The 18,989-nt window shown below is 41.0% G+C and overlaps 1 protein-coding gene across 3 annotated transcripts in view; it reads left to right on the top strand.

The window, feature by feature from the left end:
* The window catches only part of elmo3 (engulfment and cell motility 3), a 54,086-nt gene that overhangs the window by 26,596 nt on the left and 8,501 nt on the right, over nt 1–18,989 (top strand). For 2 of the 3 annotated variants that reach the window (XM_029759006.1, XM_029759007.1), the window contains exon 16: nt 15,170–15,333. In XM_029759006.1, coding sequence (XP_029614866.1) covers nt 15,170–15,333 — 164 coding nt within the window. Of the gene's footprint in view, nt 1–12,037; nt 12,238–15,169; nt 15,334–18,989 lie in introns of those variants that run through there. The other variant, XM_029759008.1, reaches the window with a different exon arrangement.

The raw sequence follows: 18,989 nt of genomic DNA, 5'->3' as shown, positions 1-18,989 counted from the left end.
TTTACATATACATTTTACATACATGGTACTTTTATATATAACAACAATACATTACCAAACAAACTCTTTAATCCCAACCCTCAGCCACTCTCAGTCCATCCCACCTATCACCATAGACCACCCTTGTTTGGTTTCCATGTTCCATATATTTTTCAATTGTGCTCTGATGTTTTACAAAATGTTTGAATCTTTCTAATCGTATAATATCCACAGATTGTGAGCTAAAGATGAAAACCTTTCCTACGAGTATTATTATATTATTTATTGATTGGCTATGGCTTTCCAGATCGCCCAACACTGCTTTTCGTAAGGTTAATTTTAAGTGCATGTTGTGATTTTTTAACCATTCCTGAACCTGTGACCAGAAACAAGCTACATAGGGACAATACCAGAATAAGGGAACTATTGATTCTGTCTCTTCGTAAACAAAATCTACAGAGCTGAGATTGTTTTATGCCCCATATATACAGTCGTGGCCAAAAGTTTTGAGAATGACACAAATATACATTTTCACAACGTCTGCTGCCTCAGTTTGTATGATGGCAATTTGCATATACTCCAGAATGTTATGAAGAGTGATCAGATGAATTGCAATTAATTGCAAAGTCCCTCTTTGCCATGCAAATGAACTGAATCCCCCCCAAAATCATTTCTACTGCATTTCTGCAGAAGGCTTCAGGGCGCCCAAGAAAGTTCAGCAAGCGCCAGGACCGTCTCCTAAAGATGATTCAGCTGCGGGATCGGGGCACCACCAGTACAGAGCTTGCTCAGGAATGGCAACAGGCAGGTGTGAGTGCATCTGCACGCACAGTGAGGTGAAGACTTTTGGAGGATGGCCTGGTGTCAAGAAGGGCAGCAAAGAAGCCACTTCTCTCTAGGAAAAACATCACGGACAGACTGATATTCTGCAAAAGGTACAGGGATTGAACTGCTGAGGACTGGGGTAAAGTAATTTTCTCTGATGAATCCCCTTTTCGATTGTTTGGGACATCCGGAATAAAGCTTGTCCGGAGAAGACAAGGTGAGTGCTACCATCAGTCCTGTGTCATGCCAACAGTAAAGCATCCTGAGACCATTCATGTGTGGGTTTGCTTCTCAGCCAAGGGAGTGGGCTCACTCACAATTTTGCCTAAGAACACAGCCATGAATAAAGAATGGTACCAACACATCCTCCAAGAGCAACTTCTCCCAACCATCCAGGAACAGTTTGGTGATGAACAATGCCTTTTCCAGCATGATGGAGCACCTTGCCATAAGGCAAAAGTGATAACTAAGTGGCTCGGGGAACAAAACATCGATATTTTAGGTCCATGGCCAGGAAACTCCCCAGACCTTAATCCCATTGTAAACTTGTGGTCAATCCTCAAGAGGCGGGTGGACAAACAAAAACCCACATATTCTGACAAACTCCAAGCATTGATTATGCAAGAATGGGCTGTCATCAGTCAGGATGTGGCCCAGAAGTTCATTTGACAGCAGGCCAGGGCAGATTGCAGAGGTCTTGAAAAAGAAGGGTCAACACTGCAAATATTGACTCTTTGCATCAACTTCATGTAATTGTCAATAAAAGCCTTTGACACTTATGAAATGCTTGTAATTATACTTCAGTATTGCATGGTAACATCTGACAAAAATATCTAAATACACTAAAGCAGCAAACTTTGTGGAAATTAATATTTGTGTCATTCTCAAAACTTTTGGCCACTACTGTATATATAGCATTCTGCTGGTGGCAAGAATTTTAAATAATCAGTTAACTTGAAAAACTCTAAGTGTTGAGTCAGGTGTAGTTTTTTGTATCAGTTCATAAACCATGTGCCATGAAATTGGTACATCGAAAATCTTGCATTTATTTTGCAACCTGATTGGTGCAGCTGTCAACATCTTTGTCCTCAGATGAAACTGGTATATTTTTCTATTTATGCCAGTTAATTTCAGCCAATTTGTATCTTTAATATATGGCAGACAAACAAGTTCCCTACCTTCTCCCTTTTCCACTTGCCTCCTGCATTTTTGTGGTAGTGCTGCAATCAGTTGGTTGTAAATTTGGATTGAGCAGATATTCCCATATATTTTTGATAACTGCATATGTGACATAACGCCTCCATTTCTATTCATAATATCATGAATAAATATAACACAATTAAATTTTATATTTATTAATCAATATCTTTGAGTTCAACCATAACATTTGTTGAAGTATTATCTTTTCTGTATGATAAAACTGGAATTGTAACCAGCTTTGTATGGCTTGTTTAAGAAAGGGTGATACTTTAAACAAAATTTCATTTTCAATTCATCGGAAATTAGAAGTAGTAATCTGTATGAAGGCAAAAAAGCAATTTTTGAACAAAGGATGAGCTTTTCTTAATAATCTACTGGAGAACCATTTTGGGTTTAAGTATAACGTATGTATGAGTGAAACTTTTAGTAAGAGGTTTAAAGCTTTAATATTTAATAATTTTAGCCCCCCCAAACTCATATTCATTATATAAATAGGCACGTTTAATTTTGTCTGTTTAGCATTCCAAATAAAATGTTATATTTTGCAGAAATATGTTATATAAAATGTTATATAATGCAGAACACCACAGGATGTTTTTGTGCTGGTCAAGGGCAGTCAGGTCTGGGGTGAACCAAGGGCTATATCTGTTCTTAGTTCTACATTTTTTGAATGTGGCATGCTTATTTAAGATGGTAAGGAAAGCACTTTTGAAGAGCAACCAGGCATCCTCTACTGACGGGGTGAGGTCATATCCTTCCAGGATACCCGGGCCAGGTCGATTAGAAAGGCCTGCTCGCTGAAGTGTTTTAGGGAGCGTTTGACAGTGATGAGGGGTGGTCGTTTGACCGCGGACCCATAACGGACGTAGGCAATGAGGCAGTGATCGCTGAGATCCTGGTTGAAGACAGCAGAGGTGTATTTAGAGGGCAAGTTGGTCAGGATGATATCTAAGAGGGTGCCCATGGTTACGGATTTAGGGCTGTACCTGGTAGGTTCCTTGATAATTTGTGTGAGATTGAGGGCATCTAGTTTAGATTGGTCGGGGTGTTGAGAATGTCCCAATTTAGGTCACTGAACAATACGAACTCTGAAGATAGATGATAGACACCAATTCACATATGGTGTCCAGGGCACAGCTGGAGGCTGAAGGGGTCTATAACAAGCGGCAACGGTGAGAGATTTGTTTCTGGAAAGGTGGATTTTTAAAGGTCGAAGCTCGAACTGTTTGGGCACAGACCTGAATAGTATGACAGAACTCTACAGGCTATCTCTGCAGTAGATTGCAACTCTGCCCCCTTTGGCAGTTCTATCTTGTCGGAAAATGTTATAGTTAGGAATGGAAATTTCTGGATTTTTGGTGGCCTTCCTAAGCCAGGATTCAGACACGGCTAGGACATCCGGGTTGGCGGAGTGTGCTAAAGTAGTGAATAAAACAAACTTAGGGAGGAGGCTTCTAATTGTAACATGCATGAAACCAACGCTTTTACGGTTACAGAAGTCAGCAAATGAGAGCACCTGGGGAATGGGAGTGATGCTTTGGGCTGCATGGCCTGGGTTAACCTCTACATCACCAGAGGAGCAGAGGAGGAGTAGGATAAGGGTACGGCTAAAGGCTATAAGAACTGGTCGTCTAGTGCGTTTGGGAACAGAGAGTAAACGGAGCAGATTTATGGGCGTGGAAGAATAGATTCAAGGCATAATGTACAGACAAGGAAGGGTATGGTAGGATGTGAGTACAGTGGAGGTAAACCTAGGTATTGAGTAACGATGAGAGATGTTTTGTCTCTAGAGGCACCATTTAAGCCAGGTGAGGTCACCGCATGTGTGGGGGGTGGAACAAAGGGGCTAGCTAAGGCATATTGAGCAGGGCTGGAGGCTCCACAGTGAAATAACACAAAAATCACTAACCAAAACATCAATAGACAAGGCATATTGACAGTAAGGAGAGGCATGTGTAGCCGAGTGATCATAGGGTCCAGTGAGTAGCTAGGCGAGCTGGAGACACGGCGAATCAGACAGCTAGCAGGACGGGGCTAGCAGATGGGCCTCAGGGGGACGTCGCAATGGAAGAGCCTGTTGAAACCCACTCGGGCGGTTACGTCAGCAGACCAGTCATGATGGATCGGCGGGGCTTCATGTCGGCAGCAAAGGGTCCAGGCCAATTGGCAAAATAGGTATTGAAGCCCAGGAATTGTCTGATGGATCTCTTCAGCTTGATGGGCATAGCTCGAGGCTAGCTCCTGGCTAACTGGTGCTTGCTTCAGGACAGAGATGTTAGCCAGGAGTAGCCACTCGTATAGCAGCTAGCTAGCTGCGATGATCCAGTGTAAAGATTCAGAGCTTGCGGTAGGAATCCGGAGATGTGGTAGAGAAAAAGCAGTCCGCTATGCTCTGGGTTGATATCGCGCTGTGCAGACTGGCAGGAATTAATGGTGATGACCGCTAGCAGTGGCTAACTGACTACTAGCTAGTAGCTAGTTAGCTGGCTAACTTCTGATGGGAGTTCCAGTTCTAAAGTATAAAAAATAGCAGATCCATACCACATTGGGTGAGGCGGGTTTGCTGGAGAGTATGTTCCGTCCATAGATGGAAATTGAGATTAAATATATTAAATATATATACGAAGAAAACGATATATACACGGGACGGGTCAAGACAAACAAAACAGACATCCGACTGCTACGCCATCTTGGAAATTGTTGAGTAATTAAAAAATGCTAGTAATGGTCTGATATACCTCTATTGATATACCGTTAAGCCCTGGTGTTTTTCCAGACTGAAAAGATTTTATTGCCTCAAAAAGTTCCTCTTCTGTAAGTTGGCCTTCACACCGGTCTTTCTGTAAATTTGTTAATTTTACATTATTATTATTATTATTATTATTATTATTATTAGGAAAGAAATCCTTACAGTTAACATCATTCAGTGGAAATGGAGGAGACTGAAAAGAAAACATATGTTCTAATGTATCCATGATCTTTCTAATCTCCTTAAGTGCTTGAGGGTGATAGTTTGTAGAATGATTTATTTTACGATCCATTGAGGTTCTTAAAACCATATTATAATCTCCCACCATAATAATAGATTATTTCGTTGCTTGTGAGCTCAATATATTATTATATATATTTTCGAAAAAGTGTGGATCATCATTATTTGGCCCATATAGATTAATTAGCCAGATCTGTTTTTGGTCCAATAGCATATTTAAAATAATCCATCTTCCTTGTGGATCTGTTTGCACAGTTTGCACAATCGGCTCAAAATGTGTATTAATTAGTATAATCACCCCTTTTGTTTCTTTGACCATGGCAAAAATATATTTCTCCCTCCCAGTACTTTTCCCATCCAACCTCATCTATATTTGTAGAATGAGTTTCCTGTAAACAATATATATTATATTATTTCTCTTTTAACCATGTAAAAATTGATATTATTTTTTTATGATCTGCTAAGCCATTACAATTATATCTTGCTATACTTATTTTCCCACTTACCATAATGATACCCAAGTTTCAATTATACTTACCACAACCAATGTTTGTAAACTTACCATTATAAAGCACCATGATGATAAAGTGTCTATAGCTGTACCATAATAATTTGCACTGTTAAGCATACTGTAGCTGCAACATTGTAAACCTCCAATTATCCTAATATTCCACCCACTAAAACCTCCCCGCATATCTAGGTCTGTTGTCACTAAGACCATCAGACCGTCTCCCTGACTCATGACACACCTTTGCGTCCTAAGGCAAATCCTTGGCCGCCAATTGGTGTTGGCCAGAGGGAAATATGGGCAATCCCATGATAACATAATTATCTATGAGGATGCCTAAGAGAACTAACCAATAACATGGAAAACAGTCAGAAAAAAAAAAATGGTAACAATAATAGATAATATTACTTTAAAAAATAACAGCACAATCTAACAGCGTGCTCATATTTGAAAGTCCTAGCAAGGCTATAAGCATGTCAGCCCAGCCTGCTCAGTTCATTGGATTCAATTGTTCGTAAAAAATTAAATAAAAAATAAAACAAAGAAGAGAAAACAACCTAAATATATCGCAAGACCAGTCCCTTTTTTTATGACTATTGCATGCAAGACATATTTCATGTAGTCCTCATTATATCCTGTTGTATTCTGACAATAAAAGGAAGGAAAAAGGAACATAGATTCTAACACCCGCTAATGACTTCAAGTAAAAATTAGTCTTAGGCATCACATTATATCCTGTTGTATCGTGCCATGGCTGTGCCAGAGCCGACCGCAAGCCAACCCCAGGCACTCCCTTATGGGAAGGCATACTCAAGTTCAACTCACAATCGATTCCGGCACAGCCACGCAAGACAGCCAAGAACACATGCAGTACTGAAAATCCAGAGAGAGTAAACCTGTAAAACCAACCCTCTCTCCACCCTACACATTATGTTTTTTATTCCAGGGTCATTGCTCTATCACTTTGGCTGTTTTACACCTAGGCCTATATCATTAGGATCAAGAATATAAAAGGTAGCATAAATAGCTTATATAGAAATATATAATATACCTTTCTCTTGCTTAGAGAGATAAGCCAATTATTGTGTTAGTTCTACCGTTAACTTGAATCACTTTATCCCAGTGTTAACCAGCCCACACACACTAGAGACAACAACCCTGTTGACAATACCTAATCCATCCATTCACCCGTGTGTATCGGAAGAATAATCATCCTTTACATTTTTTATATTCAGATTTATTTTTTAAATGTAAAAGGGTAATACCAATTATTTTAGGATCGTATAGGCCTATTCCAATTGAGAACCTAGGCAGGTTTTTAATTATATAATTCTTTATCCTAGCCCTATAATACATCTATTCATATTTATTAAGTTTTATCTTAAAAGCTAATCATTCCGATTTACATTGGCGAACAAGGGCGGCACTATATAGCAGCTTTTAAGTCATAATATACCCGACCTCTACAATTAGGACATACAGTTGAAGTCAGAAGTTTACATACACTTAGGTTGGAGTCATTAAAAATAGTTTTTCAACCACTCCACAAATTTCTTGTTAACTTCTATGGGCTAGGTGGCGTCCCACCCCTGGTACACCCTATCAACAACAGGTGAAATATCAAGAGCGCCAAATTTGAAAACAATTAAATGTCATAATTCAAATTTCTCAAACATACAACTATCTTACACCCTTTGAAAGATAAACATCTCCTTAATCTAACCACGTTGTCCGATTTCAAAAAGGCTTTACGGCGAAAGCATAAAGTTAGATTATGTTAGGATAGTACATTGAAAATAGCTGTGTGTAATGTTTTGTCAATGCAAAGACAGGCGTCACCAAAAGCAGAAAACCAGCTAAAATTATGCACTAAACTTTGACAATCTTCATCAGATGACACTCCTAGGACATTATGTTAGACAATACATGCATTTTTTGTTCTATCAAGTTCTTATTTATATCCAAAAACAGCGTTTTACTATGGTGTTGATGTTGAGAAAATAATTTTCCCTCCAATACCGCCAGTCAATCAGCACAACAAATTAAATAATTACTATTCGAAACCATTGGTAAAATATTATATTGTCATTCAAATAATTATAGATTAACATCTCGTGAACGCAACCGCATTGCCAGATTTAAAAATAACTTTACTGGGAAATCACACTTTGCAATAAACGAGGTCCTGTTCTCAGAAAAATAGGCTTGGCGATACAGACTAGGCGCCATGTTGGAGAGATCTAAAATCAAAAATACTATGTAAATATTCTCTTACCTTTGATTATCTTCATCAGAAGGCACTTCCAGGAATCCCAGGTCCATAACAAATGTAGTTTTGTTCGAAAAAGCTCATAATTTATGTCCAAAAAGCTCCGTGTTGTTAGCGCGTCCTGTAGGCTACTCAAAAACATGAACATCGCCCGCCGGACTTGTCTTCACCAAAGAGGGAAAAAAATATATTTACGTTCGTTCAAACATGTCAAACGTTGTATAGCATAAATCATTAGGGCCTTTTTCAATCAGAACTTCAATAATATTCAAGGCGGACGATTGCATTCTCTTTTAAAACGTATTGGAACGAGAGGACCCAAACATGCACTCGCGCGCCAGAGTAGTATCGGCCATCCGCTTATGACCAACGTTCCAAGTCTCTTGTTCGGTCAGTTTTCGTTTTCACAGTAGAAGACTCAAACCACTTTGTAAAGACTGGTGACATCTAGTGGATGGCGTAGGAAGTGCTCAATGATTAATAAGTCCCTGTGTGTTTCAATGGCATAGGCTTAAAAGTAATTCAACACATCAGGTATCCACTTCCTGTCAGAATTTGTCTCAGGGTTTTGACTGCCATATGAGTTCTGTTATACTTACAGACACCATTCAAACAGTTCTATCCAAATCTGTTAATAATATGCATATCCTAGCTTCTGAGTTGGTGTAGGAGGCAGATAAAAATGGGCACATATTTTTTTCAAAATTCTCAATACTGCCCCCAAGCCCCAACAGGTTAACTTCTTATGGCTCAAATCCTGTTAACGGGATCGATTTGACAACATCCGGTGAAATGGCAGAGTGCCAAATTCTAATTAAATTACTATAAATATTAAACTTTCATGAAATCACACATGCAATACACCAAATTAAAGCTACACTTGTTGTTAATCCAGCCCACTTGTCAGATTTCAAAAAGGCTTTACGGCGAAAGCAAACCTTGCGATTATCTGAGGATAGCACCCCACCAAACAAACACAGACAATCATAATTCAACCCGCCAGGCGCGACACGAAACTCTGAAATAAAGATATAATTCATGCCTTACCTTTGACGAGCTTCTTCTGTTGGCACTCCAATATGTCCCATAAACATCACAAAAGGTCCTTTTGTTCGATTAATTCCGTCGTTATATATCCAAAATGTCCATTTATTTGGCGCGTTTGATCCAGAAAAACACCGATTCCAACTTGCGCAACATGACTACAAAATATCTCATAAGTTACCTGTAATCTTTGTCCAAACATTTCAAACAACTTTCCTAATACAACTTTAGGTATTTTTTTTACGTAAATAATCGCTAAAATTTAAGACGGGATAAACTGCGTTCAATATCGGAGGAAAACAAAGTGGAGCGTGCTTTCAGGTCACGCGCCTCAACCACAACTTCACTTGACCCTCGTTCTGAACAGGGCTACTTCTTCATTACACAAAGGAAAACCATCAACCAATTTCTAAAGACTGTTGACATCCAGTGGAAGCGATAGGAACTGCAAGCAACTGCCTTAGAATTCTAGATTCCCATTGAAAACTCATTGAAAAGAGAGTGATCTCAAAATGTTTTTTTTCCTGGATGGTTTGTCCTCTGGGTTTTGCCTGCCAAATAAGTTCTGTTATACTCACAGACATCATTCAAACAGTTTTAGAAACGTCAGAGTGTTTTCTATCCAAATCTACTAATAATAGGCATATCCTAACTTCTGGGCCTGAGTAGCAGGCAGTTTACTTTGGGCATGCTTTTCATCCGGACGTGAAAATACCGCTCCCTAGCCTAGAGAAGTTAATAGAGAATGGGGTGTTCTTCAATTCCCTACCCTGTTGTAAGAAGGCAATTTTCATTTTGTAGTGGGTTAGCATAGCTACGATCGGACAGGGCCTTCCCTCTGTTCTGCCACCAAAACGGTGAGCTCTTTGAAAATCAATTGTTTCCACCTGTTCGTCCGTCACCTTGAGATTACGTTTCATGAACACTTTGACTTTTTCCTCCGTTGACTGATAGATTTCGTTTTCATCCTCCTTTATTCCCATTATAACAATATTATTTCTCCTACTTCTGCACTTTAGATCAAGTATTTCGGCTTTCATTGTTTTATTATCATACCGTAGCCTCTCTGTTGTGTCTTGTAGGGAGTCCACATTAGTTTTCAATATCTTATTTTCCGCTCGTATTTCTTCCATAATTTTATTACTGTAATCCATTCCTGTTTTTAAGGCCTCAACCTCCCCCAGTAGCCCAGGCAATAGATCCAGTTTTTTTAACTGATCGCTCATGCATGAGCGATGTTAAGTTTGGAATTTTTGAAGGCGGCTTTCCTCCCGTTTCGCTCGCAGAACTCGAGGAAAGATCTTCTCTTGTTCGCTTCGATGTATCCGTTTCTTTTTCAAGCATATCAAAATGCTGATCAATAAATAGTTCCAGATTCACTATATTGTCCAGAATGTTTGTTTCGTAGTTAGCAGCTATTTTTTGTGATTAATTCATGGGACAAACTGTGCCTACCATGCTGCCACCTGCCACATCATCACCCCCCTTGCAGTCATCTTTGTAGGACGGTCACTCCTAGGGAGAGTAGTAACAGTGCTGAACTTTCTCCATTTATAGACAATTTGTCTTACTGTGGACTGATCAACATCAAGGCTTTTAAAGATACTTTTGTAACCCTTTCAGCTTTTGCAAGTCAAGAATTCTTAATCTTAGGTCTTCTGAGATCTCCTTTGTTTGAGGCATGGTTCACATAAGGCAATACTTCTTGTGAGTAGCAAACTCAAATTTTGTGAGCGTTTTTTATAGGGCAGGGCAGCTCTAACCAACATCTCCAATCTCGTCTCATTGACTGGACTCCAGGTTAGCTGACTCCTGACTTCAATTGGCTTTTGGAGAAGTCATTAGCCTAGGGGTTTACATGCTTTTTCCAACCTACACTGTGAATGTTTAAAGTATGTATTTAATATAAACAAGAAAAATACAATAGTTTGTGTGCTATTAGTTTAAGCACACTGTGTTTGTCTATTGTTGTGACTTAGATGAAGATCAGATCAGGTCAAATTCTATGACCCGTTTATGCAGAAATCCAGGTAATTCCAAAGGGTTCACATACTTTTTCTTGCCACTGTAGTATGGAGAACAATACTCCAAGCCACAGCTTCATACTACTTGGTGTGGGGGGTACATGGGTGGCGTTTGACAATTTTGGGGGATTCCTCATGTCTTACTCATTCGTATGAAGAACTTTGGTCCAAATTGGATGTTGGGTACTATATTTTGGTCATAAGTCCCTAACCTTGTGTCATTGTGTTGCACAGCTTGTGCCCACAACTCCCTCCCACAGTCCCGTGAGGCAGGGACAATGGGGCATTAGAAGCACAAAGAGAATCCCGCTCCATAGCAGAATCAGAGCAAGGGAGAAAGGCCCCACACAATCGCTTGGTTCCATCAGCAGTAATTACACAAGAGAAAAACCTCTGGACGCCAACAATGGAGAGATGGACAGTGGTCAGCCATGTTAGAAAGAGAGACAGAGAGAGGGGGGATACAAAACTAAGGCATCTTCCTATGTTGCTTGTGTTATTCTTCTCTCCGCTTTAGATTAGTTCACCCTTTAGTCAGATACTTGTTAGGTCTGATGAGAAATATTAAGGGAATGAATGCAGACTACTGGTGCTGAGCGAATGTGTTGTTTACTGCTTGAAGAGTGACTGGTATCTGTCCCATCCATGCTTGTCTCACAGGAGCAAATTCAACACCTCAGTTAGACTGTCAACAAGCCATACTGAGAGTCTATATTTGGCTTTTACTACCATGTCCCTCAGACTCTCTTCTCATCCTCTACCGCTCTGTTGCAGTCTCGCTGTTTCTCTTGTCATTCAATCACAAACCCTGTCTCTCCATCTCTTTCTCTCTCTCCCCCTTCCCTCCAATAAACCCCTAACTGTGCTGTCGATTTCAGCCGTTAATCGCTCCAGGCAACACGCTGCTGCCAGCTGGGGGCCTCCAACTAGCGCTGTGTGTATGTGTGTGTGTGACAACCCCCCCACCACACACACACACACACACACACACACACACACACACACACACACACACACACACACACACACACACACACACACACACACACACACACACACAACACAGCAGTGTGTGTGTGTGTGTAAGGGAACAGAGACAGCTGCTCCTCACTATGGCTGAGGTAACAGTCTCCTGTACTGGGGTTCTCTTTCTATTGGCTAAACCAGAGGAGTGACGGCAGGGGAGAGAGGCAGCGGACGGGAGTGTTTGTGACTATGTGTTTACAAAATAACCTTAGCTCTGGACTATGATGCCATAAAGGTGCTACTCTCTCTTATTCCCCCCTCGGCTGTCCTCTCCTCCATTTCTCTCCTCTCATATCTCCCTTTCTCTCTCTCTCTTGACTGTGGAACTAACATTGTTGGCCTCTGGGTTGTACTTGAAGGACACACTATGGAGGTGAGATACTGTATTTTTGTTCATTTATCATTTGTAGGTGGTCTGTACACAGAATGTGAATAATGTTGCTACACAGGGTGAAGCTTGGGGGCATTTAAGCAAAGTGTCAATTATAGCTTTGTTTTGTTCAAGTATTTATCAGAATATAAAATGACTGTCTGAATTTTGGTTACAGTTTTCGTGCTATTGTCCTTGGATGTGCTGTTATAAAGATGTTTTTGTGCCTACATGGATTAATTAAGTAATAAGGCCTGAGGAGGTGTGATATATGGCCAATATACCACGGCTAAGGACTGTTCATATCCACGACGCAATGTGGAGTGCCTGGACACAGCCCTTAGAACCCCCGAGGTGCCTTATTGCTATTATAAACTGGTTTCCAACATAATTAGATGTTTTGTCATACCCGTGGTATACGGTCTCATATACCACAGCTGTCAGTCAATCAGCATTCAGGGCTTGAACCACCCAGTTTATAATACATATTATATTACATGGCTATTACATATTAGTACAATTTTGGGCTTTTGTTTTAGAATTGTGTGATTACTTTACCATAAAGTGCTGTGTATGTCATGTACAGTAGTTGTGTTGTAGTGTAGCCTTGTCCAATTCTGTGTTTAATACAGGATATTTGTTTAACGGTCACTGGATGTAAAGTTATATTGTTTTTAGTAATATGTATTTTGTTATAGGTGTTGCATTCTATTTCCTTTCATTTCCGTTATTGAGGCTTGATTATTTTGGATTTAACATCAGCACGACAGGCATTGGGATGAATTGGTCTAATAGACTTGCTGCTGACAAATACAACTATGTGTCTCATGAGTACTATATGGACAGCAGATAGATGATGAGTGCCCCGTTGCTAAACACTGTTTGCTCCTTGCTTCTTACTCCATAGATACTGGGGTCTCTATGGATACTCTGTAATTTAGAGCCTGTCATCCTTCATGGGGCATGGTTATTGTGCCCTCCACATATCTGTACACATTATTTCATAAAAGGGCTCCATACTATGGTGCTGTGGAGCTTCTGAGAGGGCAGGTTACCATGACGCACAGAAAAATGACATTCCCATGGCGACGGCTGCTTGGGGTCAAGAGCAGTGTTGAGACACATTCCAAGTAGGGACATGCTGAGAGGAAGAGAGATGAAGATAAAGGGAGAGAGACAGAGGAGGGGAGGAAAGAGGGAGATTGAATTTAATTGTGGTGGGTTTGGTGTGTTCTCATAGATTTCTGCAATGAATTTTTAAACTGTGGCCGCAATGGTAGAGAGAAACATAGATTTTCCTCTCTCACATACAGACACACACCAGCGGCAGTCGGTACCATTTAAGATGATGGAGGACGATAATTTTTTTTATGAGCATGGCCTTATTTCTATTAAAGCATATTGGATGACTGTCATTCATATTCCATTCACCCAGATCAATGTGACATTGATAGGTTTAGGATACTACATGATACTCAACATGTTCCCTATACCCATCATGATGTTGCTACAACCTAGCCTATGAATGACAGTTTACAACATAGGTGCACAGGTTGAGAGAAAAATTTGAGTAATCAAGGTGACAGACAGTGACACATTCAATACTGCATTGCACACTCTTGCCTGCATCTAGTTGATCTATGCCCTAGAGTGTAAGCATTAGTCCAACAGTGGCAAACTCCAGTTTCTATTGGACAAATTCAGGTATGTTTATCCCTGTTTCGTTCCGTTTAAGAAACTGTTTTTCAACAGAATCGGGGAAAGAATACACCCATGATCACACGCAAACACAGTTCACTTTCATAGCAGCCACATACAAACAGCATGTACACTTTGCTCATTGTATATTCCTTCTCGCACCTACGTGCTCTCCTCCTCTCACCTTTTCCATTCACTTGTGGACTTCAGTGTACAACACAATCAGCTGTCTGTGACCAGGCTAAAAAAAACTTTCCAAGCCAAACTTTCATATCACAACCGCTAACCGCTACACACAGCCTACATCGGTGTCACAAAATGAGCTAATGTCATAGTCAACACAGCTACTAGAACTAATTCCTTAGTAAACTCGCTACAATCATGCAGTACAGTGTACGGTCGGCAAACAGTTTAGCAGTTACACCGGGAGGCCCCGGTGGCAATACATTAATACAATCAAAAGCTTACCTTGACTTGGAAAAGTTCCAATGTTGGATAACCATAGCCAGCTAGGTAACATAGCATCCCTCTCTGTTTGAGCTGGGTGTTTGAATAGGCTAAACTAGCTAGCTGCATTCACTAGATAAGTAAGTGAAAGTGAAAAAATATAATACAACGAAATATAGCTAGCTCTCTCTCTCGCTTCTCTTTCTTTTTTGAATAGAAGTATTTGTTCAAAACTAGGCTAGCTAGCTGTAGCTTATGCTTTCAGTACTAGATTTATTCTCTGATCATTTGATTGGTTGGACAACATGTCAGTCCTCCAGAAGCTGTCATAATTACTGTGTAAGTCTATGGAAGGGGGTGAGAACCATGAGCCTCCTAGATTTTGTATTGAAGTCAATGTACCCAGAGGAGGACGGAAACTAGCTGTCCTCCAGCTACCCCATGGTGCTACCATACAGAGTGCTGTTAAGGTTACTGTTGACATTCGCTGCAAAACAGTGTGTTTTAATCAATTATTTGGTGACGTGAATTGATTTAGCATAGTTTTATCTAAAAAGGTGTGTAAAGCCTTGTGTAAGCATCACTGTGTCCAGCTCTCTCTCAACTCATACCCACATTCACTCAAATTGCTAGCTACTGAAAAATATTGAACAATACATAAACTATGATATACAGTACTGCATACTTTTGAATAGTGTAACCCACCAGAGAAACCATTTCTACAGGTATAACATAGCTGGTATGTTTTCCATTTAAATAATCAATGTTGACTGTCTCTGTACATCTATAGGTAATGCAGGTTGTGCGTGAGCAGATCACTAGGACTCTGTCCAGTAAGCCCACGTCTCTGGAGCTGTTTAAGAACAAGGTGAATGCTCTGAACTACAGTGAGATCCTCAAACTACGCCAGACAGAGCGGCTGCACCAAGAGGAGACCCTCGCCCCGCCTGTATTGTGAGTCCTTTAACTGTTTGAGCAGAATTTTTTCTCTCTATCTTGCTCTCTCTCACTCTCTATGACACACACACAACCCCTTTTCAGCCTGTACTTCCCCCAAAGGCCTCTAGAGGGCAGCGATCAGCCCCCGTAGTGTGTGTATGTGTGTATACTTCAGGGTGTATCAAAATCAAATCAAATCAAGTTGTATTTGTCACATGCGTCGAATACAACAGGTGTAGACCTTACAGTGAAAACCATACTTTCAAGCCTTTAACCAACAATGCTTTAGGAAGTTTAAAGAAAAATAAGTGATAAGTAAAAAATAGATAAGTAAAAAAGTAACAAATAATTAAACAGCAGCAATAAAATAACAGTAACGAGGCTATATACAGGGTGTACCGGTACAGAGTCAATGTGCGGGGGCACCGGTTAGTTGAGATAAATGAGGTAATATGTACATGTAGGTAGAGTTATTAAAGTGACTATGCATAGATAATAAACAGAGATTAGCAGCAGCGTAAAGGGGGGGGCAATGATTAGATGTTCAGGAGTCTTATGGCTAGGAGCTAGAAGCTGTTAAGAAGCCTTTCGGACCTAGACTTGGCGCTCCGGTACTGCTTGCCGTGTGGTAGCAGAGAGAACAGTCTATGACTAGGGTTGTCTTTGACAATTTTCATGGCATTCCTTTCACCGCTTGGTATAGAGGTCCTGGATGGCAGGAAGCTTGGCCCCAGTGATGTACTGTGCCGTACGTACTACCCTCTGTAGTGCCTTGCGGTCAGAGGCCGAGCAGTTGCCGTACCAGGCAGTGATGCAACCAGTCAGGATGCTCTCGATGATGCAGCTATAGAACCTTTTGAGGATCTGAGGACCCATGCCAAATCTTTTCAGTCTCCAGAGGGGGAATAGGCTTTGTTGTGCCCTCTTCACGACTGTCTTAGTGTGTTTGGACCATGATAGTTTGTTGGTGATGTGGACACCAAGGAACTCTCAACCTGCTCCACTACAGCCCCGTCGATGAGAATGGGGGCATGCTCGGTCCTCCTTTTCCTGTAGTCCACAATCATCTCCTTAGTCTTAATCACATTGAGGGAGAGGTTGTTGTCCTGGCACCACACAACCAGCTCTCTGACTTCCACCATAAAGGCCAGGGGTGCACAATTAGAATTCAAAGAGGCCCAGTGACTAACATTTTCTCCCCCCAAAGGTCCAAACCATTAAAATGTCTAACGTGCGCTATGATTTGGGGGCAAATGTAGTTCTTGTATATGTATAGCTAATAAACAAAGTACTACATTTCAATAACATTTCAACAATATTTATTGCATATTTTCAATGCAGACACATTAAACATGAGGTAAAATAAATATGCAGCCTAATCATAAATAAAAGTAGGCCTATCACAAATGTTCTCATTTCAAGTAAAACAAGACTGCATCTTCACAAAAAAAAGTGCCTGTTTCTGAAAAAAGTGCTTTGATTTTTGAACAAATAAGAAACCACAGGTTTAATATTAATCTTTCCTACTCTCTCCCACTTCACTTCTCCATATCTCTTCTTTAGTGAGAGAAATGGGCTTTTGCTTTCCCTGCCAGTAATTTGAACCTTGGCTGGAATGGAGTCAGTGCCATTCTCATGCACATATGTAGGTGCTCATTGGTGAGTCTAGAATGGTAATTATTTTGAATGATGTTCATAGTGGAGAAAGAAGACTCACAACTGTATGTGGAGCCAAACATGGTCAAGGTGTTTAGTGATACTTTGGTTAGACCAGGGAAAACAGTCTCAGACACAGTCTGCAGCCAGAAAGGGTCATGATCAGTTAGTTGGTTAGACCAGGGAAAACAGTCTCAGACACAGTCTGCAGCCAGAAAGTATCATGATCAGTTAGTTGGTTAGACCAGGGAAAACAGTCTCAGACACAGCCTGCAGCCAGAAAGGGTTATGATCAGTTAGTTGGTTAGACCAGGGAAAACAGTCTCAGACACAGCCTGCAGCCAGAAAGGGTCATGATCAGTTAGTTGGTTAGACCAGGGAAAACAGTCTTAGACACAGTCTGCAGCCAGAAAGTATCATGATCAGTTAGTTGGTTAGACCAGGGAAAACAGTCTCAGACACAGTCTGCAGCCAGAAAGGGTCATGATCAGTTAGTTGGTTAGACCAGGGGAAACAGTCTCAGACACAGCCTGCAGCCAGAAAGTATCATGATCAGTTAGTTGGTTAGACCAGGGAAAACAGTCTCAGACACAGTCTGCAGCCAGAAAGGGTCATGATCAGTTAGTTGGTTAGACCAGGGAAAACAGTCTCAGACACAGTCTGCAGCCAGAAAGGGTCATGATCAGTTAGTTGGTTAGACCAGGGAAAACAGTCTCAGACACAGTCTGCAGCCAGAAAGTATCATGATCAGTTAGTTGGTTAGACCAGGGAAAACAGTCTCAGACACAGTCTGCAGCCAGAAAGGGTCATGATCAGTTAGTTGGTTAGACCAGGGAAAACAGTCTCAGACACAGCCTGCAGCCAGAAAGTATCATGATCAGTTAGTTGGTTAGACCAGGGAAAACAGTCTCAGACACAGTCTGCAGCCAGAAAGGGTCATGATCAGTTAGTTGGTTAGACCAGGGAAAACAGTCTCAGACACAGCCTGCAGCCAGAAAGGGTCATGATCAGTTAGTTGGTTAGACCAGGGAAAACAGTCTCAGACACAGTCTGCAGCCAGAAAGGGTCATGATCAGTTAGTTGGTTAGACCAGGGAAAACAGTCTCAGACACAGTCTGCAGCCAGAAAGGGTCATGATCAGTTAGTTGGTTAGACCAGGGAAAACAGTCTCAGACACAGCCTGCAGCCAGAAAGTATCATGATCAGTTAGTTGGTTAGACCAGGGAAAACAGTCTCAGACACAGCCTGCAGCCAGAAAGTATCATGATCAGTTAGTTGGTTAGACCAGGGAAAACAGTCTCAGACACAGTCTGCAGCCAGAAAGGGTCATGATCAGTTAGTTGGTTAGACCAGGGAAAACAGTCTCAGACACAGTCTGCAGCCAGAAAGGGTTATGATCAGTTAGTTGAAAGTGCTCTCTTGGTGCAACATTTGCTTGCAGATCAATCAGTTCCATCTGTAGAGATCCAGCATGTGCCCACTTGAAGGTCTATGTCACCTCCTTTAAAAATCCCCTGACATCTGTGATGAGGAATTGATTCTCAATTAGAAGAAGGAGCTGCTGTCCAAGACTGAAGCTGTCAAAGCAATTTCTGAAGTTTCCAATCAGCTTATCTATGAATTCAACATGAGGAGAAACATCTCTCTCACCTTGAATCTGTTCCTGCACTTTTGGGAAGTGTGCACAGTCTCCTTGAAGATCTTCCTTGAACACTTCCAGTTTCCCCTGGAAGGACCAGACAGATGTCATCAAATCACAAACAGAATTGTTCTTGCCCTGTAGTTTCACATTGAGCTCATTAAGGTGTGATGTGAAGTCTACCAAAAAAGCAACAATATCCATTTTGCTCTCGTCTTGCAAAAATAGTGAAAACTATGTTGCCTTCTCTTGAGCTGTACTAGGAAAGCTGTTATTTCCTTTCGAATGGACCAAAAGCGTTCCAACACCCTGCCTTTACTGAGCCATCTTACATTGTCATTTGCATTTGCCACAACTTCTTTCAGGAATTCTCTCA

The sequence above is a fragment of the Salmo trutta genome, chromosome 7, assembly GCF_901001165.1.
Source record: "Salmo trutta chromosome 7, fSalTru1.1, whole genome shotgun sequence".
NCBI lineage: Eukaryota > Metazoa > Chordata > Actinopteri > Salmoniformes > Salmonidae > Salmo > Salmo trutta.
This window is presented reverse-complemented; position numbering and strand designations above follow the sequence as displayed.